This window comes from Neophocaena asiaeorientalis, unplaced genomic scaffold (genome assembly GCF_003031525.2).
Source record: "Neophocaena asiaeorientalis asiaeorientalis breed wild unplaced genomic scaffold, Neophocaena_asiaeorientalis_V1.1 scaffold629, whole genome shotgun sequence".
NCBI lineage: Eukaryota > Metazoa > Chordata > Mammalia > Artiodactyla > Phocoenidae > Neophocaena > Neophocaena asiaeorientalis.
The window spans coordinates 1,226,588-1,254,305 of NW_020175468.1; the positions used below are offsets into that span (position 1 = coordinate 1,226,588).

The 27,718-nt window shown below is 53.1% G+C and overlaps 3 protein-coding genes across 3 annotated transcripts; all 3 read left to right on the plus strand.

The window, feature by feature from the left end:
• The first annotated feature begins 11,722 nt into the window (after positions 1 to 11,722).
• On the plus strand, positions 11,723 to 15,642 carry LOC112415499 (kallikrein-12). Its single transcript, XM_024768535.1, has 5 exons — positions 11,723 to 11,759; positions 12,236 to 12,395; positions 13,319 to 13,578; positions 14,445 to 14,578; positions 15,487 to 15,642. Exons 1-5 carry the CDS (start codon positions 11,723 to 11,725, stop codon positions 15,640 to 15,642), a joined length of 747 nt encoding a protein of 248 aa, XP_024624303.1.
• Positions 15,643 to 18,688: 3,046 nt separating this feature from the next.
• KLK11 (kallikrein related peptidase 11) lies at positions 18,689 to 21,220 on the plus strand. Its single transcript, XM_024768551.1, is given in 6 exon segments — positions 18,689 to 18,755; positions 19,195 to 19,354; positions 19,724 to 19,908; positions 19,911 to 19,988; positions 20,514 to 20,650; positions 21,068 to 21,220. Coding segments are annotated over 6 exon segments (750 nt in total). The 5' UTR covers positions 18,689 to 18,718.
• A 2,695-nt stretch (positions 21,221 to 23,915) lies between these two features.
• Positions 23,916 to 27,118, plus strand: KLK10 (kallikrein related peptidase 10). The gene is made up of 5 exons (XM_024768522.1): positions 23,916 to 24,006; positions 24,712 to 24,895; positions 25,536 to 25,807; positions 25,994 to 26,127; positions 26,660 to 27,118. Exons 1-5 carry the CDS (start codon positions 23,916 to 23,918, stop codon positions 26,810 to 26,812), a joined length of 834 nt encoding a protein of 277 aa, XP_024624290.1. The 3' UTR covers positions 26,813 to 27,118.
• The last annotated feature ends 600 nt before the right edge of the window (positions 27,119 to 27,718 follow it).

The window sequence follows — 27,718 nt, forward strand, 5'->3', positions numbered from 1 at the left end:
TGTCATGTGTGGCAACCACCCAAGCTCTGCGGAGGAAAGGAGTTGAAAGCAGCTGTGTACTTGAGTAGCTCTGAGCCCCCAGAGAGATGAAGACACGGACCACCCTATAATTCTTGGCCTGCATCCTACTATAAAGCTAAGTAAAAATAGTTTAGATTAAAGTAATCTTTAATCTGATTTCCAACTCATATTCCCAGCTGTGATGGTTACGTACCCTATGTTATTGCTTCTTAGATGCACATCCGTTTCCCGTCTTTACAACCTCCGTAAGCGGGAGGCATCTTATAATTAGCTGAGTGTTATGTCTTAGCATTACGCCCTCATTTCATCGATGGCTCCTTTTTCTTTCTCAGTGGTATACAAAATAATAGTGCCAATACAACGGAGGCATTTCAGATTGATGCAATAGGGTGTGAAGGCAGGTGGGTGTGGGTGAGGAGTCAGGTTTCAGTATTAAATAGGCGACCTTATTCCACCGAAGGTGATGTGACGTTATTTCACGCCAAAATACTGTGTTAACAGCCTATCCATGTTGCTGTCTGCCCATCTGGTTTATTACTGCTCACTGCCACGGTGTTGGTGTTTTCTCAACCTGTGTTGTCCAAGATGGTAGCCGCTAGCCACATGTGGTCATTTAATTTTTAAACTAAAATTATCTAGATTGAATATGCATTACAATTCCATTCCTCGGTCGAACTCGCCACATTTCTGACACTCTATAACCGTATGTGGCTGGTGGCTGCCATATTGGACAGCACAGATAAATAGATTTCCATCATGGCAGAAAGTTCTGTTGGACAGGACTGCTTGAGTCTATACCCTTGCTCCTAGTGTGGTCCAGGGGACAGCAGTAACAGAATTATCTGGGGCTTATTAGAAGTCAGAGTCTTGGACCCCACCCCAGACCAACTGAATTTTAACAAGACCCCCAGGGGTCTCAATGCTTATTAGAGTTTGAGAAATACCACTCCGTGGTATACATCCACCATGTTTAACGACCCAGTCCGCCAGTGATGGACACCTAGTTTCCTTCTACTACCCAAGCAATACTGCACTGACCATTTGGGGGCAGGCCCCTTATATAACTAGAGAAGACCTCTCTGGAATACCATAGAAGCAGAACCACTGGGCCAAAAAGCCTTACTTTTAATCAATTTCACCAAGTACTGGCAAGTTTTTGCCCGGATAAGAAGGATTCATATCTCTCCACACCCTCAAAAATGCCTGTCGCTCATTCATTCATTCAGCAAATGTTTACTGAATCCTGTTAGGTGCCAGTTACTGCTCTAGGAACAAGGCAGATAATATTGTTGCCCTCGGGGAACTCACTTCTGGAGGTGAGGCAAACAAGGGACAAGTAAATGAGTAAAACATGAAATATTGGGAATTCCCTGGCAGTCCAGTGGTTAGGGCCCAGCACTTTCACTGCCATGGCCCAGGTTCAATCCCTGGTCAGGGAACTAAGATCCTGCAAGCCTCATGGCACTGCCAAAAAAAACCATTAAATGTTACAGATGGGAGCAAGTGCTTTGGAGAAAAGTAAAGCAGAGTAAGGGGATAGAGAATGTCAGAGGAAGGTTATAATTTTTTTTTTGTTTGTTTGTTTTGCGGTACGTGGGCCTCTCACTGTTGTGGCCTCTCCCGTTGCGGAGCACAGGCTCCGGACGCGCAGGCTCAGCGGCCATGGCCCACAGGCCCAGCCGCTCCGCGGCATGTGGGATCCTCCCGGACCGGGGCACGAACCCGTGTCCCCTGCATCGGCAGGCGGACTCTCAACCACCGCGCCACCAGGGAAGCCCGGAAGGTTATAATTTTAAGTGGGTTATGCAGTGTGTGGTTAACTCAGCAGGGCTATGTTGTCCAAACCCTGCATATTACAGAAAAAAGTTAGGCCCTTGCCTAGCATCTGGGAGATAACCTCTAAGCCTTTGTAATATTCTGCCTAATAACAGTGTCTTTCTGTACCTGGGGGCCTTGGGCCGTGCCAGATAGTCTATCCTAATAGGATGATTTGTGATGGAGGTCTTGGGGCATATTTGACCTGAGAAGGAGCTGGACACTAAGGTCAGCCATGCAGGCAGACAGCCATGTGCCTATGTGTCTGACCCCCAATAAAAAACATAGACACCAAGGCTCAGGTGGACTTTCCTGGTGGGCAATCCTCTGTACGTGTTGTCGCACGTTGTTGCTGGGCAAAGTAAGTGCTGTCTATACGACTCCTCTGGGAGAGGTCCACTGGATGTTCGTGCCTGGTCTCTCCTGGACTTGGCCCCATGTGTCTTTTTATTTTGCTGTAATAAACCAAAATCATGAGTGCAGGAGTTTTCCGAGTTCTGTGAGTCCTTCTAGTAATTCCCTGAACCCACCTCAGGGATCTCCAACTACAGTGGTCAAGGAAGTCTTCATGGAGAGGATGACAAGAATGGAAGAAACCAGGCAGACATCTGGTTTGGAAGAGGGGTCCAGGAGTGGGAATCAAAGTACTAAAGTTCTGAGACGGGATTGTGCCTGACATGAGAGGGGCAGGAGAAGAGGAAGCGGTAGGTGACATCAGAGGACCACTGGGGCCAGATGGTCTGGAGCCTTGTTGGCCACCATAAGGAAACCTGACTTTCACTCTGAGGGAGGTGGGAGGCACTGTGGGCTTTCCAGAAGAGGCGTGGCCTGCCCTGACTTACATTTTATAATAAAACGTCACTCTGGCTGCTCTATGTAAACAGTGTAGGCGGACAAGGACAAAAAGAGGGAGACCAGATAAGAAGCTTGCGATAATCCAGATGAGAGATCATGGCGGCTGGGAGGGACCAGGGTGGCGAGGATGGAAGATGTTGAGAAATGGTCCGATTCTGGATCTATCTTGAAGGCAGCGCTGGCAGGGTTCGGTAACACAATGGATGTGTGGTGTGTGAGAAAAGGAATTCAAGGGCGAGACTGAGGTTTGGGCTGAGGAATGAAAGGACGAAAAAACTATTTACTGAGACGATCAAGACTGTAGGAGGAGCCCATTTGGAACATGAGAGGGGTGAAGGACAAGAGTCTGGTTTTGAACATGAATCTATTGAGTAGGCGGTTGGATGTCAAGGTGAGAGTTTAAGAGCAAGGTCTGGCTGGAGACATAACATCTGGGAGCCATCAGCACGTAGATGGTATCTAAAGCCACAGGAGCAGATGAGATCACCGAGGGAGTGAGCATAGACAGAGCAAAAGACCAAGTCTGATTTCTCCCCAGGCATCTCTCTTTCTACCTCTTCCATCGTCTTGCCTTTGTCTCTCCCTGCATTTCCTCTGCTCTCTCCCATCCACCTTGTTTTTCTCTCTCTGTGTATTTATCCCTTTGGGTCTCTCTTAGCCTCCCCATCCCTTCGCATTTGCATCAGGGCCTCTGCTCTGGGCATGGGTGTAGGGCCAACTTTCTCATCCCAGCCAGCACTTCCAACCGGAACTTCCAGTTCCTGCTTGACAAAGAACCTCATCTTGAAGCCAAGCTATAGGGTGGGGGTCCCCGGGAACCTCAGGCTGCCTCCATCTCCAGCTTTACTTATTTAACAAGCATGTTTGTGGCCTCTGGTTCGTGTCAAACTCTTCTCTAAGCACCTTCAAATATGAACTCATTTAACCCTGCTCTGTGAGGCAGGTGCTATGGTTAGTGCCATTTTACGGAGGCACAGAGTGGCCGTGTCACTTGAACTCAGCTCTGAACCACTAGGAACACTGTCTCTTTTTCTAGTCCTTTTTCTTTCTTGCTCTAGCCCTTCTCTCTGAGGGCGACAGACCCTGATCTATGCGACAGTACCCCTGGATTTGGTCTAACTGGCATGTGACTTTCAGCTACTCACTGAACTCCGTGGGCTCCAGTTGCCTTATTGATCAAGTGAGGGGGTAGAATACCCCCAACTCTTGGTGGGTCCATGACCTCACTTCAACAAGAGCCAGCCAATCATTAGCCCTACTGTCAGTGTTGACCTGGTACTCACCCCTCAACAAATACCCAAGACAGCCACCCCACTGCAAGTTCCAGCCGTTCCCAAGGGAGAAAGGCTTTTTCTGGAAGTGTGGACCTAGGCCACAAAGGAGCACAGGTTCCCCGACTTCCCACACAAACCTGTCACCTCACTTAACCCGCATCCTCCCTCCTGCCACTCAGCCTGAACCCAACTCAACTCAGAAAGAGTGAACTCGGTCCCTACTCTGGGTCCAGTCCTGGGAAGTGGGGTAATTCCAAGGTGGGGAAGGACAGTGGCCTTTCTGTCACCTTGAGAGGCACTCACAGCTATGACCCAGCACGCTCCTACCAAAACCCTACCCTGACGCAGATACCGGACCTCACATCTAGCGCTCATTAACAATGTCAATGTACAAAACCAACTCAACTGTATTTCAACACCTCCCCACCCAAATACTCAATCTTGGCCTCATCTCCAGCCCCAACCCAACTGGACTCTGTCAACAACATTATCCCCAGATCCCTCCCATCTACAGCTTAATTCTATCCCCGAAACCAACTCCAACCCCATCCTCACCCCAGGTCCATTCTCTTCCCCAAACTCACCTGCGTTCCCAGTGTAGTCATCAGAGCCCCTCCCCCCACACCAACCACCATCTTAAACCCGACCACAAACTTTTCTTCCTAGTGTAGGGAAAAACTGTGAAAGACTTTAAGATGGACCCAACAGATGTCATCAATGGAAAACGAGGTGGGTTATCTGATTCTATGGGGTCTCAGCTTCTTTTACCGTCTTTGAGCTACTTTACAACTCTGTAAATGATAAATAGTGGATAGTAGGGCAAATAATTCTCGTCCATAACCGTGCAAGTGAGTTTTGTCAGGTGGGAGTACAATTCCCTCCCCTCCATACAGAATAAGCCCGTTTAATTCATTTTAGCGCTTCTTATGGCCCGCGCACCGCAATGAAGAGCAGCCCCCGCTCACCGCAACTAGAGAAAGCCCGCACACGGCAACAAAGACCCAGGGCAGCCAAAAATAAATAATTAAAGAAAAATAAGAAGGGCCTTGTGCTAATGATAAGGTGCCAGCAACGAATTCTGTTCCCTCCATCTGAGGATTAAGAAGTCTCTCAGTAAATGAATAAACTTTAAAAAAATAGAACCTACTTCAGCGGGTTCTTGGGAGGACTGAGTTAGTATGTGAGAGCGCTCACTAAGGAGAACGCCCGGTACTGAGCGAACGCTTGCTAAGTGGTTGCTTTCATTAGTATTATTGCTGTTCTTATTATTGATGTCACTGCTATGCTTCCTTCCAAGGCCCCAGTGCCGGAGCAAGACACCTTGGGTGGCAGCTGTGTATTTGAGAGAATGAGAGGTAGCCACCAAAATCCTTCCTGTGGAACAGGAAATAATGACATAGCTGAATAGAGAAAGCCCGCGCGCGGCAACAAAGACCCAGGGCAGCCAAAAATAAATAATTAAAGAAAAATAAGAAGGGCCTTGTGCTAATGATAAGGTGCCAGCAACGAATTCTGTTCCCTCCATCTGAGGATTAAGAAGTCTCTCAGTAAATGAATAAACTTTAAAAAAATAGAACCTACTTCAGCGGGTTCTTGGGAGGACTGAGTTAGTATGTGAGAGCGCTCACTAAGGAGAACGCCCGGTACTGAGCGAACGCTTGCTAAGTGGTTGCTTTCATTAGTATTATTGCTGTTCTTATTATTGATGTCACTGCTATGCTTCCTTCCAAGGCCCCAGTGCCGGAGCAAGACACCTTGGGTGGCAGCTGTGTATTTGAGAGAATGAGAGGTAGCCGCCAAAATCCTTCCTGTGGAACAGGAAATAATGACATAGCTGAGATGGAGATTCTGACTGCCAACAAGACCTTAATTCAAGAAGGCCAGCCAGGTGGCAGGCTTCTCAGACCACCCTCCTCCCTGCCGTCTCCAGGGACTTTGCAGCCACACGTCCTCTCCTCCCTGTTTTTACCCAGGGGAGTTTTAAAATCCTGGGCAGGAAGGAATTTGGAGGCTGGTGGAGGGAGAGAGGAGGTGAAAAAACTGGGGAAGAGAACAAAGCAGAGAGAGGAGAGTCAAAGAGATAACAATACTTCCTGTCTTTGGTCCAGCAGATAAAGCCCTTTCATGTCATTTCCCCAAGGCCCCGGTTGGGGAAATGTCAGCTCCCCATTTTACAGAAGCGTAGACCTAGACTAAGGAAAATCCACCAGTGAGTTGAATCCATCCAGGCTGACGGAGACACATTCCTGCATTTCTCTTCTGAGATCCTCCTCAGGGGCATCCCCCTCAAGTCTGGAAGGAGGGTCCAGACCATGCTGAGCCACTGCCCGATTTGGGAGGCCTTGTTTAAGGGACGAGGCTGGACTTACCAGGCAAACGGGAACGATACGCATGTAAGCCTGCAGTTCCATTCTAACAAATTCAATGCTAAGATGAAAGAAGCAGACAGGCTGTGAGAGGGTTGGAGAGGCCGGAGACCCAGGTCAGGTTTTTTTGGAGGAAGGGATAATGAAGGATAATGTAGCCATCCCACAGAAATAGGATGGACTCCGCCATCCAAGAATTGGTTCAGATGTCATGATTTGTGATACCCCACATGGGGACTCCCCTGGCGGTCCAGTAGTCGGGACTCCATGCTTTCACTGCAGGAGGGTGCAGGTTTGATCCCTGATCAGGGAATCAAGATCTCACATGCTGCACGGTGTGTGCCCCCCGGCCCCCCACCCAAAAGAATCAAACAAAATAACGCCACAGCTGCAGCAAAGGGTCCTTTCTGTCCCTGTGGGGTGACCACAGTTGGCACTGTGAGTGGGGGTCTAGATGGGACCACCACCTTGTCCACTGAATAAAAAACGCACAACCTAAAAGGTGGGAATTATGTTTTATTCAGCAGACATGCTGAGGACTTAAGCCCGGGAGACGGCCTCTCAGAGAGCTCTGAGGGACAGCTTCAAAGATAAGTGAGGAACCAGGATATATACTGGAGCTTTAGCAACAAAAGCCAGATAGTCGGGAACATCAAGAGATTACCGTTCATTAAAGAAAGTCAACAAACAAGCATCTCCAGTGAATGAATTTCATGCTTTTCTATGTATGGGAAGATGCCAGAGTCTGGGCTCATTGAAATCATTCCTTTGATGTACACCTCAGCTGTGCAGGGCCGGTATCCTGTTTTTCTCCATCCTGAATCCCGGCAGGGCGCACAGTCCTCGGTGGCTGAAGTGGCTGTCGATGGCTCGATGGCTGCAACGTCCTTTGTTTACTGGTATGGCAGGTGACACTTTTTGCCCACGACCTCCGAGGTCTTTCTCATCTTGCTGTCCGGCTCACTGGCCCCGCGGCCATGCATTTTGACCTGTGCTGCCTGCTGCTATATTTGCTGAGACCTAAGGAAACTCTGTTGTAGATTTAACAGACCTAAGTCAGAAGTTTCCATAGTTGGTGTTCAGGAACGGGGTATGGGGCCCTCCTTCAAGTGGCCCTGGGTTGTGCATCTCCAGCCGGGACCTTTGTGCCTCTCTCCTGCCCTGAGGTCGGAAGGTGGGACTCTGAGTTCCAACCCCTCCAATCAATTGGTTGGTTCCCCTACCAGCCAGCCCCCATTTCCTCCCCCATCCTGTCACTTCATTAACATAAACTCACATAGGGTTACCGGGATTTATTATGAAAAGCAAAAGAGGCTCATCTTTCCCCTACCACCTGGGAAATTCCAAGAGTTGGGTTTTTTAAAATAAATTAATTTATTTTATTTTTGGCTGTGTTGGGTCTTCGTTGCTACGCGCGGGCTTTCTCTAGTTGCGGTGAGCGGGGGCGGGCTTCTCACTGCGTTGGCTTCTCTTGTTGTGGAGCACGGGCTCTAGGCATGCAGGCTTCAGTAGTTGTGGCACGTGGGCTCAGTAGTTGTGGCGCACGGGCGTAGTTTCTCCGCGGCATGTGAGATCTTCCCAGATCAGGGATCGAACCTGTGTCCCCTGCATTGGCAGGCAGATTCTTAACCACTGCACCGCCAGGGAAGCCCCCAAGAGTTCTTTTTGTTTTGTTTTGTTTTGTTTTGCAGTACGCGGGCCTCTCACTGCTGTGGCCTCTCCCGTTGCGGAGCACAGCCTCCGGAGGCACAGGCTCAGTGGCCATGGCTCACTGGCCCAGCTGCTCTGCGGCATGTGGGATCCTCCCGGACCAGGGCACGAACCCACGTCCCCTGCATCGGCAGGCAGACTCTCAACCACTGCGCCACCAGGGAAGGCCCCCCAAGAGTTTTTAAAAGCTCTGTGACCAGGACAGGTTGGTGGGGACAGATGGTGAGGTAGGTTTATATTGTCCAGGAGGCTGTTGGATGCACAGGAATGAAGCTGGGGAGAGACCTGAGAACCAACCTGCCCCAGATGACAGGTGAAACTGTCAGGTGTATACAATCAGTGCAGAGGACAAGGCTTAGGACAGAGCCCTGGGAACACCCTTGTTTGTACAGACACCAATGGAGGGGAAAAAAAAAAAGGCCTATTAATGAAGGAGACTGGGAAGGAGAGTCAGGAGAAGGAGGAAAACCAGAAATGCATGGTGTCCCAGAAGGAAACCCAGAGAAGGGGGGCCGGCCATGTTGAGTGCTGCCCAAAGGTTGGGTAAGATGGAGACAGGAAGGTGACTGTTGGATTGTTCAACATGGAAGTCTCTGGAGACCCAAAAAGACTGTGGCGTGGCTATGGGGTGCAAGCAGTGAGTAGATCTCCAGGGAGAAGTGTTGCTGGGAAGGATGGTAGGAAAACAAGGCAGTAACTGAGAGGGGGTGTGGACTGTGGGTTGTGATTCAATTCTGTGGCCCCAGCATCTGCCGGCAGATTATCAGGCCCACACAGCAAAATGTTTGCAGAGTGAATGAATGAATGAAACAGAAATAGAGTGAGAGAGAGGTGTAAAGGTAAACTGAAGACTACAGAAAAAAAGATTCTGTCATCCAAGTTAGCTTTGAAAATTCCTTCTTTTTTTTTTCTGCGGTACGCGGGCCTCTCACTGTTGTGGCCTCTCCCGATGCGGAGCACAGGCTCCGGACACGCAGGCTCAGCGGCCATGGCTCACGCGCCCAGCCGCTCCGCGGCATGTGGGATCCTCCCAGACCAGGGCAAGAACACGCGTCCCCTGCATCGGCAGGAGGACTCTCAACCACTGCGCCACCAGGGAAGTCCCCCATCCATCTTTTGTTGCCTTGTTCGAGGACCCCAAGAGGAAGTGGTAGGTAGACATTTAGCTTCCTCCCAGCCCCACTTTTTAAAACATTTATTTTATTTATTTATTTTTGTCTGCGTTGGGTCTTCTTCACTGCGCGCGGGCTTTCTCTCGTTGCGGCGAGCGGGGGCTACTCTTGGTTACAGTGCCCAGGCTTCTCATTGTGGTGGCTTCTCTTGTTGTGGAGCACGGGCTCTAGGCGCGCGGGCTTCAGTAGTTGTGGCTCGTGGGCTCAGTATTTGTGGCACGTGGGCTCAGTAGTTGTGGCGCACGGGCTTAGTTGCTCCGCGGCACGTGGGATCTTCCCGGACCAGGGCTCGAACCCGTGTCTCCTGCATTGGCAGGCGGATTCTTAACCACTGCGCCGCCAGGGAAGCCCTCAGTTAGTCATTCTTTTGCTCATTCACATATTTGGATAATGATTAACAATACAAGTTCTGGAGCCAGTCTGCCTCAGTTCAAACTCCAGTTCTGCCTCTTACCAGCTGTGTGACTTTGGGCAAGTGGCTCCATCTAGCTGTGTCTCAGTTTCCACACCTATGATGGTATCCCTGCCCTGAGACATCACCCCATGTGTTGGGATGCCTGAGTTGTCTTTAGGGAATGGGCTTCATGGTGACGCCCAAGAGGAAAGCATGAGATACAGGGACTTGAGCGCTCCAGGGGCTCCCTGGATGAGGTGGCAAAGGTGCTCAGAGCTTTTTCGGAAAGCAGGAGGTCTGTCCTCTTTGAGTCTCCAGCTACAAAAAGGGATTGACTTTATCCAGAAGCCACAAGCCGCAAGTCTGTGTGTCAAAAGAGAACCGCTAAGCAGTCATTCCCCACCCCCACTCCCTGCCGCCCCGGGCAACCACTAACCTGCTTTCTGTCTCCACCAACTGGCCTTTTCCGGATATTTCATATAAATGGGATCATACGGTTTGTGGGCCTTTATGACGGGCTTCTTTCACTCCACATAGTGTTCTCAAGGTTCGTCCACGTGTAGCACACATCAGTACTTTGTTCCTTTTGTAGCTGAATAATACTCCATAGCATGGACAGACCACCTTTTATTTGTCCATCCATCATCTGATACACATCAGTTTAAAGGCGATGGGGTCTCCTTTGGGGGTGACGAACGTGGTCTGGAATTAGTCGGTGGTGATGGTAGCATACCACTGTGAGTGCAGTGGGACTCACGGCGTTGTAGACTTTAAAATGGCTCGAAGGCTGGATGTTATGTTATGTAAATTTTACTTCCAAAAAAAAAAATAAAAAGATAAGAGGAGAAAGAGAGGGATTCTGTCCTGAGTCTCTTTCACTCTCCCTCTCTCTGTTTCCTGTCCCCTGTCTCTCTTTCTCAGTGGATGTCCCTATGCAAAAAACTTTCATGGAGTTAGATAAATCGACCTCCTAAGACCTGTGCTCTGAATTTCAAAACTTCAATTAGAACCAAGCTTCCTTGGATCCCAGTTTGGAAACTCCTCTGTCTCCCCTATTTTGTTTTTGGTTTTTTATTTTGTGGTACACAGGCCTCTCACCGCTGTGGCCTCTCCCGTTGCGGAGCACAGGCTCGGGACGCGCAGGCTCAGCGGCGATGGCTCACGGGCCCAGTCGCTCCGCGGCCTGTGGGATCCTCCCGGACCGGGGCACGAACCCACGCCCCCTGCATCGGCAGGCGGACTCTCAACCACTGCGCCACCAGGGCAGCCCTGTCTCCCCTATTTTGAAACCTCTTCCCTTTCCTCCTCTTCTGTCTTAGTCTCTCTGCCCTTGGTTTCCTTGACTCTCACTTCCACCCTGTTGCCCCTGCCATGAAACACTCAGGGAGGAGTCCAGGTATCTACCTGCCCCACTCTCCCTGAGGCTTCATTACAGGAGTTGGAAAGATCCCAGATCACCTTGCGTCATTGGCCTCAGGGCTGCTGGCTAGTTTGCAGAGGAGGGGAGAAGGAGAGGGCCTGGGTCTTCCCTCCAGAGCCATACTGAGGCCCCTGCCCCCCTCCATTTAACTGTAAATCTCACTAATTGTCATTAGCCAAGAAGAGTTTCTACCTGATTAGAGGGTGTCCCGCCCCATGTCTACCTTGTCTCCTTCCCTCAACCCGTAAATCGCACGAGCTGGGACAGAGTTAAAAGCTGTATCAGCTGCTGGTCTGGGACAGACAGACGGAAGGAAGAAGACGGGTGGTGCAGCGTGACAGGTGGCTGAGAGGCCAGGTGAACAGAGCTGCCTGACAGGCTGGCAGATGAAAACACAAGCAGGCAGGTGGCCAGACAGATAGCAGAGAGACCGACAGGCTGAGATCGCAACAGTCACATGGAGGAACCGGCAGGCAGAGAAGCAAGGTGAGCAGGGCGCAGGCCAACACCAGTGAGGGGGGTAACGCTCGGGGGATGGGTAGAGAGAGGAATGAGCCTGTGGACCATCCCCTCCTCGTGGAATTGCTGGTGGAAGGGGAGGAGAAAGGGAGGGTCCACTTGACAGGGAAAAGGAGGGTCCAGTTGCCATCTCTGAGATGCCTCACCTTTTCCCCAGAACCTGGAAGTGGACCACCATGGTGTCCAGCACCTTTTTTCTCCTGTGTTTGATTGGTGAGTTCCCCAGAAGGCAAGGAACCCTCATGAGGATGCCTGGCACTAAGGAGGGGAGGGAGGCTGGCTGACTCTATGCCTCCATTCACCTCCATCTCCAGGGGTCCTATGCACCTCACTCTCCCTGTATCTTCCGATCCATCTCCCCTCTGTCTCTCCCTGTCACTATGTCTCTGTCCTTTCTCTCTCTGAATCTCTGTTTTGCTTATCTTTAAGCATCTCTCTCTCTTCCTCTTTGTGTCCTTTGGGTATTTCACTGTATCTTTATATATCACTGGGTCTGTGTCTCCCTGCCTGTGACTCACTCTCTCTCTCTCTCTCTCTCTCTCTCTCTCTCTCTCTCTCTCTCTCTCTCTCTCTCTCTCTCGGTTTCTTTCTCTTGCCTCTTTCTTGTTCTTTCTGTATCTCTCTTTCTATCTGATCCACAGTCTCTAGGTTCCTGACTCTGTCTCTCTGGCCCATGCCATTGTCCTCAGGGCTCAGCCACGAGGGCACACAGAAGGTTTTTAAAGGCACGGAGTGTATCCCTCACTCCCAGCCTTGGCAGGTGGGGCTGTTTGAAGGTACACAGCTGCGCTGTGGGGGAGTCCTCATCGACCGCCGGTGGGTTCTCACAGCTGCTCACTGCAGCAACAGGTAAGCCCCCCACTTGGGTCCCTGCCTACTCAGGGTGGGAAGGGAGGGTGATGGGGAGGCTAGCGCTGGGGGAAGGGGGCTCACAGGAGTAAGGAGATGGTCCTGCAACAAGAGGGTCTGAGGTTAGACAAGAAGTAGGACTTCTTCACAATGGGCCTGGGGTGGACCTGGGTGGGGATCGGTGGGGTGGAGGTCAAGGGAGGGTCCTGGAATCTGTCCACCCACCCCCAATGTTCCCTCATGTCCCCCTTCCTTCCCATATGGAGTCATCAGTTCAGCATCTCCTGACCCAGTCTGAGCTGGGGACCCATGTCTGACCCAAACTCTTTGTGCAGCTTCAGAGGTTACCTCTGGTACCTCTCTGGGCCTCAGTGGTCCCATCTGTAAAATGAGGTCAGAGGTTACATCTGGTGCCTCTCTGGGCCTCAGTGGTCCCATCTGTAAAATGAGGGGATTGGGATTTGTAGGTCTGATGCTCTGGATTCATTTTCTTTTTCCAAAAGGGAAGTTTCAGACATGGAGAGACAGAGATATTTGGGGACAGGGAGGGACACCAGCAGGACAGAGTCCACTCATTATTCCCCCATTCATTTAGTTGACAGTGTTGATGGCCCAGGCCACCTGCTGGGTGGTGGGAACAGGGCAGTGAATAGGACTAATGGATGTCCCTGCCCCCATGGCCATCACCAGCTAAGAGAATCAGAAAGTGACACAGATGCGGTAGCATGGAGAGGAGAAATAGGACCAACACTAGAAATGGAAAGATGGCAATGGAAATAGAGACCAAGAGGTGGGAAGAGACAGAGAGAATGAGAGCAAGGGAATGAACAACCATCAGGGTGCAGAGCAGCAGAGAGAGGCAGGCGGGTCTGGGAGCCCCAGGCCAGCCCACCCTGCCCCTGCTGAGCCTCTGTGACCCCCAGCAGGTACTGGCTGAGCCTGGGGGAACACAGCCTCAGCCAGATGGACTGGACCAAACAGATCCGGCACAGTGGCCTCTCCGTGACCCACCCTGGCTACCAGGCAGCCCTGCGGAACCAAGACAATGACCTCCGGCTTCTGCAACTGGGCATCCCTGTTCTCTTGACCCGCAGCATCCAGCCCCTGCCCCTGCCCACGACCTGTGCAGTGGCTGGCACCAAGTGCCACATCTCGGGCTGGGGCACCACCAACCACACAAGGCGTAAGGGGGTCCTGGGGTCAGGGGTCACGATTGGCAAAAGTTTGCGGCATAGGGAGTCATGCCATCTCAGAGGAAGGGTGGGTAAAGTGTCACACGTCAGGATTCATGCTTTAGGGTCTGAGATCATGGTGCGTAGGGGTCTTGGGAGTTAAAGAGGTTAAGTGGTTGTGTATGGAGTTAGGAGTCATGGGTCAGAGATGTGGTTAGAGGTCAGAGTGATGTTATCAGACTGGATGGAGCAAAAGACATATGTAAATAGGATCTTGGGGTCATGGGTCAGGTACTCTGATGTTAGTCATTGTAGAGTTGAGGTCATGGGATCCAGATGTTGGCCACAATCCGAGGATGGAAATCGGGATTCGATCAAGGATCACTGGTCTGGGACTGGAAGCCACAGGGCTTGGTGTGTGGAGGTAGAGGTTAGGGGTCATGGAGTCTGGAGTCAAATAAACTAGGATCAGAAGTCACTTTAGAGGATTCAGAGCTGAGGTTGGAGGTTAAGGTGAAGACAAGGAACATGGGGCCAAGAGACAGGGAGAAGACATGAGGACAAGTTGGGATCAAAGGGCAATAAGATTGAAGGTCAAAGGTCACAGTAGCTGGGATTGAAGGAGAAAGCCAGGTCTGGATTCACTGTATCTGAGTCGTAGGCTAAAGGTCAGGGAGACGGGGCCAATGAATTGAAATCAAGAGCTACTGTGTAATCAAGTCATAATCTGAAATAGCTTGGAGGATTGTAGTGGAGGTCATAGGGAGGGGGTGGGGTATAGACTTGTACTGGGTTTCCTTGAGAAGAGGGATGTGCCCTTTTTGGGGAGATGAGGGAAGATTTGGGGGATCCTGCAGCATCCATCTTCCATCCCCAGACCAGTTGTCAGACCGACTCCAATGCCTTAACCTCTCTATCGTCTCTAACGCCACCTGCCGGGCAGCGTTCCCCGGGAGAATCACGGACAACATGGTGTGTGCTGGCGGCATCGCTGGGGAGGATGCCTGCCAGGTGAGCGACTGCAGGCAACATTCGGGACAGAAAGTAGGGGAGGGAGAATTGGAGAGGTGGGGAAGGGGGAGAAGGTAAGTCAGGGAAAGGAGATGGGGAGAGAGATAAGGTCAGAAAGAATGGGAGGTACAGGATGCGGGAGGGAGAGCCAGGGAGTGGAGGACAGAGAGAGGGAGGGCAGAAACAGAGAAGGAAAGATGGGTGGGGCACAGAGGGAGGGAGAGGAAGAGACAAAGACGATGGGGGAGGGAAAGAGGCAGCCGGCATTTGGAGCTCAGGCAGGTAGCCAGCCGGCTGTCTCTCCAGTTCTGAGTCTTCCCCATACCATCCAGTTGGTGCTGGCCCAAGTAAGACTGAGAGATTCCAGGCTGGAGGAGGAAAGGGGGCTGGAGGACTCTCTCCCCCTGTAATTCTGCTACCTTATCCTCTCGGTCCTTCACAGAGGAGGCTGCCCCTCCCTACTGGCCAGGGCCCCAGCCACAGTCTTGGAAAGAACTCTTAAGGAGTCCCGCCCTCCTTCTCTAGAATTGGTCACTGGTACCGGTGCTCTCCTCCCTCATTGGTCAGGGTCCCAGCCATTTTCCTTGACACGGAGTCCCGTCCTCCTTCGCTCTCTTCCCCCATTGGTCAGGGCCCACCCATTGTCCTTGAGGGAACCCTCTACCCAGCATAGAGCCCCGCCCTCCTTCCCTGGCGTTGGCCCCTAGGGACAGTGTGTTCTTCTCTATTAGTTAGTCATTGCTGTTGTCCTCTGGGAACTTGTGTGTTCTTTTTTCTCTGCTGACGAGGCTTGGAGCCACGGTCCTCAAGGCCCAGGAATGGGTGAGGGGGCAGGAGGCTGTGGAGAGGAAAACTGGAAAAGGATTTCTCCCATATTCAGACCATGCTTCTTCTCCTCTGCCTTCCAGAGTGACTCTGGGGGTCCCCTAGTATGCGGAGGAGTCCTTCAGGGTCTGGTGTCCTGGGGATCCGTGGATCCTTGTGGGCAAGAAGGAATCCCAGGGGTCTACACCAATATTTGCAAATACGTGGACTGGATCCGGATGGTCATGAGGAACAACTGACCTGCTCCCTCCACCTTCATGCCTCAGCTTGGGGGCCACTCTGACCCTCAGAGCGCCAATACCTCCTCCATCATCACCCCCAGCTCCCACTCTTCTTGGACTGGGGATCTTCTTCCTGGAACTCCAACTCCAGCCAGCCCTTCTGAGACCCATGGTTGGGGGAGGAGGGAGTATACAACTATCTGGAATAAATATAACTGGAGAAGGGGCAGTGTCTGTCTGTTTGATTCCCCCTGCTGGTTGAGATTGGAGGGAGAGTTACCCATCAGTTACCCTACCCACAGGTGTAGAAATAGAGATCAGAGAGGGTGAGGGTTTTCCCTCAGGGGCCACACAGGAATGGACTAGAGAAAGTTACTTATAACAGTAAAAAATTAAGGCCATTTTTCTCCATCTGCCGCAACAGGAACACTGCCTAGAGCTTATAAGCTGAAATGGGGGAGGGGTGTGTGTGGACAGGATTGTTGGCTGCAAAATACCAAATGAAAACTGCAAAATCAAAATCCACTACCATTTAATTGTGTCTATAAAACGTAACATTCTTCCAGCTAGCCAACTGCAATTTGGCTCAGCTGGAGTTGAGCACGTATTATACTTAATGTGGGGTGTGGGTTTGCTTTAATACATCTGCAATGATGGAGGGTGGGGTGCAGCCTTGGAAAGCAAGAGGACCCAGCCTAGGTCTAAAAATAGTTCTGCCCACCTCTCAGCTTCTGTCTTCACAGCCTCTCCAGGAGTTGGAAAGAGAATTTCTTCTCCGCAATGAATGGAAGGGAAATTTGAGGTGGGAGAGGGTGAGGGGTGACTGTGGCAGCTGTGGGAGCATTTGCTGACTGCCTATTGTACTTGGCTCTCCTGGAGTCATCATCCCAACCCCCTGAGGCAGGGCTGTCACCCCCATCTCACAGATGAAGAAACTGAGCCTCGCCGGGGTGGAGTCTCTCGTCCCACATCACCGTGGTAGGAAGAGGCAGTGCCGGGGTCTGGGGCCAGGGATGGCTGCTGTGAGAACCCAGGCGTACCCCGTAGTCTTTTTTTTTTTTTTTTTTTTTTGGGTCGTGGGCCTCTCACTCTTGTGCCCTCTCCCGTTGCGGAGCACAGGCTCCGGACGCGCAGGCTCAGCGGCCATGGCTCACGGTCCCAGCCGCTCCGCGGCATGTGGGATCCTCCCGGACCGGGGCAAGAACACGCGTCCCCTGCATCGGCAGGAGGACTCTCAACCACTGCGCCACCAGGGAAGTCCCTACCCCGTAGTCTTGCTTCACATCTCGTTAGGGGAGAGAGGAGGGTAAGACAGAGGGAGAACTAACTGATAACAAACAAGCTGGGAGAAGTAGGGATCCTCACGTGAGTTCTGCAGACGAGGAAATTGAGTTGGCTCAGATCTGGGAAGTCATCGGACCTACGTCACACAGCAAGTAAGTGCCACAGTGGGATTCTGAGGACCCTGGGGTCCTGGCAGCCTAAGAGGCTGGCAGAAGGCAGTGGAGGGAAGGGTCGCCAGAGAGGTAAAGTCGCAGAGGAGCTCTGAGGGTTGTGGTACCTGCCCAGGGCTGACTTCCCTTTCCTGGGCCTTGAATCCCACAGGCCCCAACCTGCCTTCCCCACCCTCCTGCCTGCCCCTTCGGCTGGCAGCAGCCCCACCTGTGTGACGTCCCAGTCCCCCCACCCCGCTGCTTGGAATGATGAAGGGAGGGGCCAGAAGGGGCCAGGGTCCCACCTGGGCTCGGGCTGTGGGGAGGGAGGGGCTGGGAGATGAGGATGGAGAGGGATTTAGACACAGAAGTGGAGGGAGGGAGAGAAAGAGACAGGGATGGAGGCAGGCAGAGACAGAGACACAAAGAAAGATATAAAGCATTAGAGGAGATGTGCAGAGAGACACTGGGAGAGAAGAACAGAGTTAGACAAAGAGAAAAAGGCCCAGAGATACATAGGAACAGAAAGAAAAATGACACACACACACATACACACAAAGAATTATAGAAATGTGGGAGAGGTAAAGAGAGACAGGGAAGGATGCAGACAGACGGACGGACACAGAGGTGTGGGGAAACAGAGAAGCAGAGAGAAGAGGCGTTTGGGGAGGTGACAGTGACAGGTGGGCAGCACCTCCAAGGCCCAGGGCTGGCCTGGGGAGGGCTCCCACACACCCCGCCCCCAGGGCAGTAAGGCAGGGTTGGGAAGCCCAGTCATCCTGGGCCTGCGGGGGAGGGGGTGTGTGGTGAGGGGGCACCCCTGCCTGCTCGCCTTCCTGGTGCCTCCCACTCCGAGACCCGGCCTGTCGTGTCTGCCACCACTGCCAGGCCCCCAGAGCTCCAGCCCCAGAGCCCGTGAGTCCAGAAGGGGAGGGAGGGCTCCCCTCCAGGCACCTGCCTTGCCGAGTGTGCCAGGCCTCTGCCCCAGCATCATTTCTCCTTCTGCTCTGTACTCCTTGGGGTGGGGGGATTGTGTCTCTCTGCCTTGATCTGCATCTCCAGCAGCTGCCTCCCAACCTCAGTGTCCTGCAACCCCACCTTCGGTCACTGAGTCCAACCCTCCAGCCCCACTCCCGCTGGCCAGGGCAGCTAAGGACACTGGCCCTTCCAGTGATCAGCCCTTCTCTGCCTCACTGTTCTTCAAAGGGGCAGGGGTTCAGCAGGGTGGGGGCCAGAATGATGTCCCAGGCTGAGCCCCCTACTGTACCCCAGGTAGCCTTCAAAGGGCTCATATCACCCTGGCGTGGTTACTGAATGGAGCCTGGTTCCCTTTAGCCTCCCACCCCAAGTTGCTGGGCCCCAGGTCTTACGTGGGCAATGCCTTCCCAGCAACTTGGGTATGAGAGGCTCTAACTGGGATTAGGCCCCTGCAAGGCCACCCTCCATACCAAAGATTTATTTTAAAAGTTTGGAGGTTGGGATGCTGTGTAGCCAAGGGATTCCTCACACCTGGTTGTTTCTCCCTGGGGGGAGCCGGAGCAGGCATGGGGGAGAGAGAGGGCGTGAACCAGCCCTAAATCTCCCCATGGAGTGATTTGGCCCCTTGTCCCTCCTTGTTCCCAGAAGAACCTGGGGCCTGCCCTGCCCCCCTCCAGGCCGTGATGATTCTGCGATTAATTATGTTTGCTCTGGTGACAGGTACGGTGGAGATGGGGATGGGCAGGGGTCTCCCTCTCAAATCTCTAGGATTCCCAACCCTCTATGTCTAGACAATGACGGGGCTGATATTAAAAATATAGAACAACCATAGGGCATCTGAATGGACATATGAGCCATAACAAGGTCCTGGATGCCCCTTGCCTTCTAAAGGTATAATCTCTTTAGAGCTAGAATGGGGAGAGGTCCAAGAGGGTCCCAGAGGAGGGACCAGGGCAGCTGGGGTGGTGTGGGAGACATTCAAAGAGCTCAGGAAAGTGGCTACTGACCGACGGGTGTGGAAGGATTTCGATCATTTAATACCCAGCCTGTCCATTCAGTGCGTCCCCACAGGACACCAGGCTATTGTCCTCCCCCCGCCGCCCCATTTCTGGGAGTTGTCTCATGGCCGAGCCACCTCTTTTGCCCTCACCCTCTCTAGGACATGTAGGGGGAGAGACCAGGATCAATAAAGGATACGAGTGCTCTCCTCATTCCCAGCCGCCCTGGCAGGCGGCTTTGTTCCAGAAGACACAGCTGCTCTGTGCGGCAACCCTCATCGCCCTCAAATGTCTACTGACAGCAGCCCACTGCCACAAGCCATGAGTGCGGGGGGCAGGGGCGGGGCTGGGAGGGGGCTGGAGATGGAGAGGTGGATAGAGAAGGGCTTGGGGATGGGGAGAATGTGTATGGGGTGGGGAAAGTGGGGTCAGAGATGGGCACTGATGATGGGATTGGGTTGGGATTGAAGATGGAAGGATGAATGATGTTGGAACTGGCACGGTGCTGGGAGTGGGGTTGGATGCTGGGCTGGCGATAAGGTTTTGGTGGGAGACGGGGATGAGTTTGGAAGTGGAGCTATGTTTCTACATTCTCTTCATCTCGCCCCTTCCCCCCCCCCCACAATGTCACTCTCCATTTCCTGTCTCTCCTTCCCCTTCCGTCTCTGACCACCATCTCTCTCACTTCAACTGATATGTAGCTCATCTGGGAGAACACAACCTCCAGTGACGGGATGGCTGTGAGTGCACCCAAGCAGCCACTGAGTCCTTCCCCCACCCAGACTTCAACAGTAGCCTGCCCAACAAAGCCCACCGCGATGACATCACGCTGCCAAGTACGGTGGCCCCAGCCTTCGTCATCTGGGCCGTGCGACCCACAGGGTGTCATCACACTGTGTCACTGCTGGCACCCGCTGCCTCATTTCCGACTGGGGCACCACGTCCAGCCCCCAGCGTAGGGGCTCCAGAGAGGAGCATGATGGGGTGTGGGGTGGGGGAAGGTGTTTATGATTGTGGAGGGAAATAGGGAACCAGAGGAACCTTCAAAGATGAGATTCATAGTGATACAAGAGGGTGCTACCTGGAGGTGTCAATAGTGGGATAAGTTGAAAGGAAGAGTGGAAAAGTAAGGGCTGGGCAGGGCGGAGACAAAAGTTTGGGCCTTGGATTGAGGCAGACATGATGTGCAATTTCAGGTCCACAGGTAGGTCCTTAGGCAAGTCTCTGAACCTTGGTTTTCTTCTCTATAAAATGAGAATAATCACATCCACCTACTAGAGCTGGATTAGACATAATGTTTATAGAGCAACTGGCGTAAAGAATGTTACTTGATAGCGTTACTGTTGCTATGGTTACAAGCAGAGAGGCGGGTTGACTGCAAGCGAGAAGGACAGGAACTGGGTTCAGAGCAAGCCCTGCAGTGTGGGGAAGGGGAACAAAGGGATCTAATTTTCTGTACCCCCTCACGTCATTTCTACAGTGCACCTTCCCCATACCTGGCGATGTGCCGACATCACCGTCTTCGAGCACAAGGAGTGTGAGGACGCCTACCCTGGGAACATCGCAGACACCATGGGATGTGCCAGCATTCGAGAAGAGGGCAAGGACTCCTGCCAGGTCAGAGGGCAGGGCTTGGGTCTCCAATCACATTTCCATTCCCGTCTCCAACCTCAACCGTGTCTTCATCTACATCCACAATCTCATCCCCAACCTCAACGCCACTTCCCCCTGCAGCCCCAAATCCATCTCCACTCCCAGGTCCCATTTCTAACATAAACACAATTCCCAGCTCCATCCCCAGTCCCACCCCTATTTCCAACCCTAACCATCCCCAAATCAATTTTCGACCCTAACCCCATCTTTGTTCTCACCCATAACTCTAACCTCATCCTCAATCCCATCGCCAACCCCATTTCAACCTCCACCTCACTTTCAACACAATTCCCCCCTCCTCCCTAACACCATGTCCAGCCCTTTCCCCTCTCCCGAGGCCTCCCCTCCTCTCTGACTGGTTCTCTTCCTCCCCATCTCCAGGGTGATTCTGGGGGCCTACTGGTCTATAATGGGTCTCTTCAAGGCATCGTCTCCTGGGGCCACGATCCATGTGCCGTCAGCAGAAAGCCCAGGGTTTACACAAAGGTCTGCAAATATGTGGACCGGATCCAGAAGACTATAGAGAACAATTAGCCAGGACCAGCTCATCACGGCCCAATCACCTGATCCCTACTTGGTACCTGTTCATTCTGTTAATAATGAAGCCTGAGCCAAGACCCCTTTATATACTTTTCTGGGGGACTTCTTGACTATGAGAGATGCTGTACCTTAATAATTAATTTGGAGTTTGGAGTTAGGAGACCTGGGTTCTCCTCCTGCCTCATACTAACTTGTGACTCTGGGAGTGAAAATAGTTGTTTGGTTCACTGTTGTACCTCCAGTCTCAAACACAATTCCTGGCACACACCAAGGTTTCAGTAAATATTTACTGAACAAATGAATCTTTTGAATGCTTACTACGTGTCAGACCCTGGTCCAAGGGCTTTTAAGTGTATCGACTGACGTAATCTTCACAAAACCCTACAAGGCTGGTACCATTATTATTATACCCATTTTGCAGCTGAGGAAACTGAGGCACAGAGAAACGAAGTCACCCGTTCACGATCACAGAGCCAGCAAGTAGAAGAGCAAGGAATCTGAAGCGAGGTGGTTTCTTAACTGACAAGCAATACTACCTCGATGAAGGCTCCCTTCCTTGGGACTTCCCTGGTGGCGCAGTGGTTAAGAATCTGTCTGCCAATGCAGGGGGTATGGGTTCAAGCCTGGGTTCGAGCCCTGGTGTAATGAAGACCCAATGCAGCCAAAAATAAATAATTTTTTTTAAAAAAAGACTCCTCTCCTTATCTGTAAAATCGTGCATGCAAAATACGATAGTACACAAAGTCAGTCAGCCTGCACACAGCTAAGACCCAATAAAAGGGAGCTATCATTGTTTTCTTTCCAACCTCTGCAATAGGTAATAGGTAGTTCATCAAGACCTGAGCAGGTCAGTACAGTAGCCACTAACCATACATGGCTATTTAAATTAAAACTGCCTAAAATCAGAAATGCAATTCTTCATCTAGAGGGGTGGTATAGGGAGGGTGGGAGGGAGACACAAGAGGGGATGGACATGGGGATATATGTATATGTATAGCCGATTCACTTTGTTATACAGTAGAAACTAACACACCATTGCAAAGTAACTAAACTCCAATAACGACGTTAAAGATATATTAAAAAAAATTTTAATCAAAAAAAATAAATGTAATTCCTCAGTTGCACTCACCACATATCAAAAGCTCTATAGCCACACGTGGCTGGTGGCTACCGCGTTGGATAGCACAAACGGAGCATTTCCATCACGGCGGAAAGTTCAACTGAACGGCACTGTGCTGTACAACCTCCAGAGTTAACTGACTCCTCGCTGGAGAAGATGCTTCACAAATAGTCCAGAACTCGGGGTCTCTTCTGATGTTCTGCTCACCTTGCAGGGGAGGTGGTCGGCATGAGCAGTTAAGAGCCCAGAGCTGGAACTGGGCCTCTGGGTTGTTAAATGGACTTGCTGTGTGACCTCCTGTCAGTCACTGCCCTCTCTGAGCCTCCCATTCTTCACCTGAAATGAGGGAGCTGGCTGAAGTAACACTGATGCCCCTTGTAGCTTTTGGCCTCCTGTGATTCACGGGCCTGTGTGTCCCCTGGAGACATGAAGAGGGCAGGAAGTATGTGAAGTGACCACACATGGGCTAGTTGCTGGGACACACGACGCTGCTCTGGCCGTGGATGAGGGCTCAAGCACAGAGCATCCCTCTGGGTCTGCATCTTCCTCTTCCCTCTCTGTGTTTTCTTTCCCTTCTTTGTGTGCATCTCTTGTTCCTACTCTTTCCTTCGATCTATCTTCTCTCTCTGCCTCCCTCTTTCAGGGTCAGCATTCTGGCTTTTCTCGTTATGCCACTCTAGGTGTGCACGTCCCTGTTTATTTATTTTCCTCTCTCTCGCTTACAATCATCGGTCTCTGACACTATCCCCGCGACCCCCACGGCCCCTGGCAATGTGGCACCCTCTTTCCCCATCTGCGAAGACTCTTGGAACAGGGACCTGGGGAATCTCCATGAAATCCATCTCTAAAAAGGGTGTTTCGGGCACTGGGAGAAGCCTGTATTCCCGGGCCCCTCCCAGAGCAGGAATCTGGGGCCCAGGTTGGGTGCCAGCCTCACCCAGGGTGTAATTAGGGAGAGGGAAAGGGAGGAGGTAAATCCCTGGGGGGAGGGTGGGGAAAAGGGCTCTTCGGGGTTAAAAGGGAGGGCCTGAAAGGGGTCCCTGGGCAGAGGATTCCGGCGGCCCACACGGCAGGACTGAGGCACTTCCCCTCCACGACTCCCAGGTGAGCGGCATGCACCTCACCTTGGTTGGGGTGGGTCGCGAGAGCACAGGTGGGGACTCTCACAGGTGGGGTAGCGGGCAGGAGACTTGTTCCAGCCTTAGTTTCCTTATCTACGGGACGCACTTCGGAGCCTCGAATCCCCAGCCCACCTGTGAAGGCAGGCGAAACCCGAAGCGCTGAGAGGCTGGCAGCCGGGACAGCCCCGGCCAGGAGAGCGCTCCCCTCGGGCGTAGGGAGAGCAGGACGCCAGAGAGGCGTCATTAGGGTATTTGCGCCCATTACGCCTGTTCAGGCCCCGATCGCCCGTCTGCCCACTCCTGCGTTGGTCGGCCGCAAGTTAAACGGGTCCCGCGGGCTGGGGTGGCCCAGGATGGGCGGACGGGCGTGGCAGGCTGGGGTCTCTGACCCGGCAAGTGTTTTGAACCGTCCCCCGCCCACCCCCAGCCCCCAGCCTAGGTCCTGGCCATGAGACCCTCACACCTCCACCTCTCCGCCGCCTCCGGCCCTTGGGGCCTCGAGAACCTTCTGCTGGCGCTACTGATGGCGCAACTCTGGGGTGAGGCCGGGGACAGGGCTCGGCGGGAGGCGCCGGACCCCGGGGGCGATGGCAGAGTGGGCTCTTATCACCAAGCCCCGCACACTTCTCCTCCCCTTGGGACCCCAGCGCTCACCCACAGATCCGGAGAAGTCCCGCCCCAAGTGAGACCCGCCCCTCTTCTAGCTCCGCCCTAAGTATCCCGCCCCCTTCACTCTTCCGAGATCCGTACTCCCCCTTTCTCCTCGCCGCGTCCTTTCCCCGCCCCTTCTTACTTCGCCCGATTTTACCCCAAGTCTTGCCTTAAGAGCCCGCTGCCCTCACCCCTTCTTCCGGCGAGTTGCGTTATTCCCGCCACTACTTTCACCCACCAGGAGCTGCTTTCTATCCCCGCCCCTTTCCGCCCCGCCCACCTTAGCCCCGCCCCTTCTGCCCCGCCTTGTTGCGTTCCTGACCTCTTCGAGCTCTCTGCAGCTTCCCTGCTCCTCCAGACGCAACCTGTTAGGTCTCCTTACTCCATTCTTAACCCCGCCCCCTTGCCCTTTCACGCCGTTCTTCTCCGCCCACTTCCATTCAGTTCCTTCAGGATCCCCAATTTCCACATACACTCTCGGGTTCAGGCTGTGCCCCCCCGAAGCCCCGTCCCATGGCCCCACTCGGATCCCACACCCAGTGCTTGCCCTGCTGTCCTGCCTGCTCTGATCTCCACCTCCTTCCTTTCTCCAGTCGCGGAGGCTCTGCTGCTCCCCGGAAACGACACGCACCCGCGCTCCGTGGCCTCCGGCGCCCCTTGCCCTTACAGGTCGCAGCCCTGGCAGGTGTCCCTCTTCAATGGCTTCTGGTTCCACTGCGCCGGCGTCCTGGTGGACAGGAGTTGGGTGCTCACGGCTGCGCACTGCGGGAACAATAAGTAGGGAGAGCTGCTTAGGGACGCTACGGAGGGGCTGTGGAGGCAGGCCCCGGGGAGAGGGCGGGAAGGGCTGGGGTACTTGAGGGTATGGAACTAACAGCTCGATGTGGGGTCGGTCCTGGAGGGCTTCCTGTAGGAGGAGAGGTGGGCTTGTGCTGTGGCCACGAGGGGGCAGTGTGGTCTTTCTCAGAGTTTCTGGGCCCATCCAGAGCCACTGAGCAGCTGATTCTGCTAGGGTTCCATTTAGGTGTAGATAGTTGTTTGCAGCAGACAGAAGCCAGGATCTGGTGTGGTTAGGACTTCAGAACTGAAAGAAATTGTTCATCTCATGAGTCCCCACTGAGGGAGGAAGAAAAGGGTAGGTTTACCAAGGTAGACCCTCTGCCCTCAATTCCTGCAGAACTTAGGGACCCAAACACCTGATCGTGGTTCCCCATGTCCCCCCAGATCAGGTCTCCAGCTCCCTTCTCCCCTACCCACTCCTCCCTCAGACCCAGGAGTCCCAGCCCCCAGGCCCCTCCCCTGCCAGGACCCAAGTGTCTATCCCCACCCCACTGCCTGTACCCTCCTTCCCAGGGACTCAGGCTTCAGTCTCAGTCCCAGTGAAGGCTTTGCATCCATAAGACTCTTCCCTCCCCAGGCCTCTGTGGGCTCGAGTTGGGGATGACCATCTGCTGCTTCCCCAGGGAGAGCAGATTCGCAGGACGTCTCTTCCTATTATCCACCCCAAGTACAAGGGCTCGGGCCCCAACCTGCCCAGGCGAACAGATGAGCATGACCTCATGCTGCTGCATCTGGCCTGGCCCGTCGTGCTGGGGCCTCAAGTCCGTCCTCTACGCCTGCCCTATCGCTGTGCCCAGCCCGGAGACCAGTGCCAGGTCGCCGGCTGGGGCACCACAGCCTCCCGAAGAGGCAAGAGCTGGGGGCCCTGGGGCCTGTATCTTGGGGAAGGAGGACGAGGGGTCTGGACTCCTGGGCCTGAGGGAGGGGCATTTGGGAGCCTGAGGCCTGAGTTGGGAACAGTCTGGGTATCTGGGCTCCTGGATCCCGGAGGATTGGGGGCCGGCCCCAGGATTACCTGATGTTTTCTCCCATCAGTGAAGTACAACAAGCGCCTGAGTTGCTCCCGTGTCTCTATCCTGAGCCCTGAAGAGTGTGACACCTTCTATCCTGGCGTGGTCACCAACAACATGATATGTGCAGGACTCAGCAAGGGTCAGGACCCCTGCCTGGTAGGAACTGGCCAGAGAGGGTCTCTGACTCATGGGAGCAGCAAAGGGAGGTTATGGGAAAACAGACATCCCCAACCCCATAGCCACTCCCAGCCCAATTTCATCCCCACGTCCAGCATTATCCCATCCCTACCCCAGCATCAACCCCATGTCCAACTCTACCTCCTTGGGTCCACCTTCTCATGCCCAACCCTGTCCCCAAGTCTACTTTCAAGCCAATCCCCAGCCCTAACCCCCTTCCCACCCCATGCTCAAGCCTTGCCTAAGCCCCTACCTCAGCCCTATCTCTAGATCCAGCTCCATCCCTCACCTACCAAGAACTACAATCCCAGCTCCATCGACTCTCCATTCTCATCCCCCACCCAATGCCCCCAAACCCCAAGTCCAACTCCATCACAACCCCACCCCACCCCCAACCCCAACCCAGCTCCAACCCTACCCAACACCTCCCTTCCCCATCGCTACCCCAGCCCCCAAGTGGCAGCCTTTCCACTGGTGTATTTATTTGATCTCTCCTTCCTCCCACTCCCAGAGTGACTCAGGTGGCCCTCTGGTCTGTGACGAGACCCTTCAGGGCATCCTTTCATGGGGCGTTTACCCCTGCGGCTCTGCTCAGCATCCAGCTGTCTACACTGAGATCTGCAAATACCGCGACTGGATAGAGAAAACCATCGGCTCCAAGTGACCCAAAGGCCCTGCAACTGCTTCGCCATCTGCCCTCTTCCTCCTTCCTCCCCTCCTTCCCCCGCAGAAAGCTGGACTCTCCCCCTGCCCCACTCAAACTTCTGTCACCCATCCACACCCATTAACATCTCTTGTCTTCCCTCATGCCTCCTGCCCACTGCTGCTCTCTGCCCGCGTTGAAGCCAAGATGCAGAACATGGTGGCGAAGTTTTGTTCGTGAGAAACGAGGAAGCCGGTGGTCACTAGTCTCTGAGAGAAGTTATCAATCACCCAACCTGGCTTCCTCCACCGCTCCCTGATGTGTGACCTTGGGCAAGCCAAGCGTCTTCTCTGAGCCTCAGTTTCCTCACCTGGAAAATGGGAACAATGAAGTGTGTACCTCATAAACGTGTTATGAAGAGACTATAACGTGTGTAGATTGTTATGGTAATTGTCATGCAAAGTACTAACACAGTGGGTAGTGAGTTCTGATTCAATGGCAACAGGTCCTGGTGGGAATGTGTGGATTTTGTGTCCTGGGGAGAAAAGCACAGGGGTACCCTACCATCCCAACCCCCCATACCATCCCCATCCCCATCCCTCAGGGCTGACGGGAGAATTACATTCCTCACCCTCCTGTCAAGTTCCATGAAGCACCTCTTAACCACTTCCTTCTTCCCTCCCACTCTTTCCCATGTCTGAGTCTACCCAACACCTGTTCCTCCCGTCCCAGGAGGAACTGGGCTGTCTCTGAGTCATCTGGTACCTTCTGTGCCTTCCTGGGGCCACTGGAACTCAAGGAACCTCACCCTGCATCCATCTCAGCCTCTAAGACCAGAGGACCTCACCCCACTTCAGTTGCTAAGGTTATGCAAAGAAGCCCTCTGAAATTTAGAGGAAATTTTTTGGTTTCTTTGTTAGATCCATC